Source organism: Equus asinus, chromosome 20 (assembly GCF_041296235.1).
Source record: "Equus asinus isolate D_3611 breed Donkey chromosome 20, EquAss-T2T_v2, whole genome shotgun sequence".
Classification (NCBI taxonomy): domain Eukaryota; kingdom Metazoa; phylum Chordata; class Mammalia; order Perissodactyla; family Equidae; genus Equus; species Equus asinus.
Window position 1 is genome coordinate 87999651 of NC_091809.1, and position 1939 is coordinate 88001589.

General features: G+C 38.2%; 1 protein-coding gene across 1 annotated transcript; it reads right to left on the bottom strand.

The window, feature by feature from the left end:
- Positions 1 to 583: 583 nt before the first annotated feature.
- On the bottom strand, positions 584 to 1534 carry LOC106830152 (olfactory receptor 52A5). The gene has a single exon (XM_014839578.3). The coding sequence runs from the start codon at positions 1532 to 1534 to the stop codon at positions 584 to 586; it is 951 nt and encodes a 316-aa protein (XP_014695064.2).
- Positions 1535 to 1939: the final 405 nt, after the last annotated feature.

Sequence of the window (1939 nt, forward strand, 5' to 3'; positions counted from 1 at the left end):
CTTTGCCAATCCATCACTGTTTATGGTATATGAGATGCATCATATATTTTCTGCTTTTCTGATATTGGTATTACTGATATTATATTATTTTTATATTCAACAGTTTTTCAGAGAAAGTAGACAAAAATAGGTAAATGGTTATAATTTGTTGAAACATAGATTCACAAGCAGATATTAGAAAATGAGACATAGCCAGAATTAGAGCTATGGGTTGGGTTATCAGTTTGAGACTATTGAGTTGTGATGTGGTCCATGGAATTTACCTAGAATCATGTTGTTTTCTGCAATTTTGTTTCTATGTAGATCTAAGTGTTGCCTGAGAGGGGCCTCCAGGTTTAAGCAGACAGGTCAAAAACAGAAGAATAATGGAAATAGTTTGAAATCTCAGCATAAGAGGGTTCCGTTCTTATATGAGTAGCAAACCAAGGCTCTTAACAATTTCATGATTTCTCATATACCTCCTTCAATTATGAGCATATGATATTTTTTCCAGATATAGATATTTGTAGAAGATATAACTTTGCCAATTTCAATTTGCTACTTTGAACAAACCTAAAATCTTTATAGAAAGAACCACTAATCATCAAGGTGTTTTTTTGGAGAAAAACATTTTCAGGACGTGGTCGCGGATTTGTTTGGTCTTCACTCCATAGACAATAGGGTTGAGAAAAGGTGGGGCTAAGAGGTAAATGTTTGATAGTAGGATATGAACATATGGTGGTATGTGTGAACCAAACCTATGTGTGAAGAAAGAGAAGAAGGCGAGGAGGTAGAATTGTAGGAAGACACAGATGTGGGCAATGCATGTATTAAATGCTTTGAATCGTGCCTCCTTCTGGGGCAGTCGAAAGACAGTGATAAAGATTTGGACATAGGACAAGGTGACAAAGATTATGTCAAATCCTAAGATGGTGAAGGCAACAAATAGACCATATATCTTGTTGATCCGAATATCTTCAATAGCTAGCTTCACAATGGCCATGTGCTCACAATAAGAGTGGGAGATGATTGTAGTCCGATAGAGTTTCAGACGACATTTGATCAGTAAGATGGATGGTGCTACAAGAACAGCAGCCCTGAGTGTCACTCCAACTCCAATCCTAGTCAAGAGTCGTTGGGAAAAGATGGTGGCATGTCTCAAGGGGTCACAGATGGCCACATAGCGATCTAGGGCCATCACCAGGAGGACCCCTGATTCAACTGCCTGGAATGAGTGAATAAACCACATTTGTAGAAGGCAAACTTCAAAAGAAATCTCTGGCAAATTAAACCAGAAAATGCCTAACATTTTGGGAAGAATACAGGTGCTAAGCACCATATCTGTGGCCCCCAACATGGCCAAAAAAATGTACATGGGTTTGTGGAGGCTTTTTTCATATTTGATTATAACTAAAATTAGGGAGTTCCCGATCACAGCACTGAGGTACATGACAGAGAATGGAATCCCAATCCAACACTGCACTGACTCCAGGCCAGGAATCCCAATGAGTGTTAGCACAGAAGGCATGAAGATGGAGCCATTGAATATGAGCATGGTGGTGTGGTCAGCAGAACCAAGGAGTGACAATCTTGTTTCTTTACCTTGTCAACACTACGTGAATAAAAAATAAGAAGAAATTAATTTATTTAATTTATTTTAGCAAGTTATACTTTAGTTAGATTAGCAGTATACCATTTTAACTTTTCTAGCCTAACTACTCCTATCTAATTTTCTCTCTCTTTTCCCAAAGTCATTGAGAGGTCAACCATCAGGTTCAATGTTTCTACATGTCTCAATCATTTTCCATGAGTAAAAATAAATGAATTGGGTTGCCCCTCTAGCCCTCTCCCTCCCTTCTCCCCCTCTGGTAACCACCAATCCAATCTCTGTTGCTACGTGTTTGTTTGTCATCATTTTTATCTTCTACTTATGAGTGAGATCGTATGATATTTATCTTTC

Excerpts from the sequence above, each read along its gene's own strand:
- LOC106830152 (XM_014839578.3), bottom strand. The coding sequence starts at position 1,534 with ATGCTCATATTCAATGGCTCCATCTTCATGCCTTCTGTGCTAACACTC.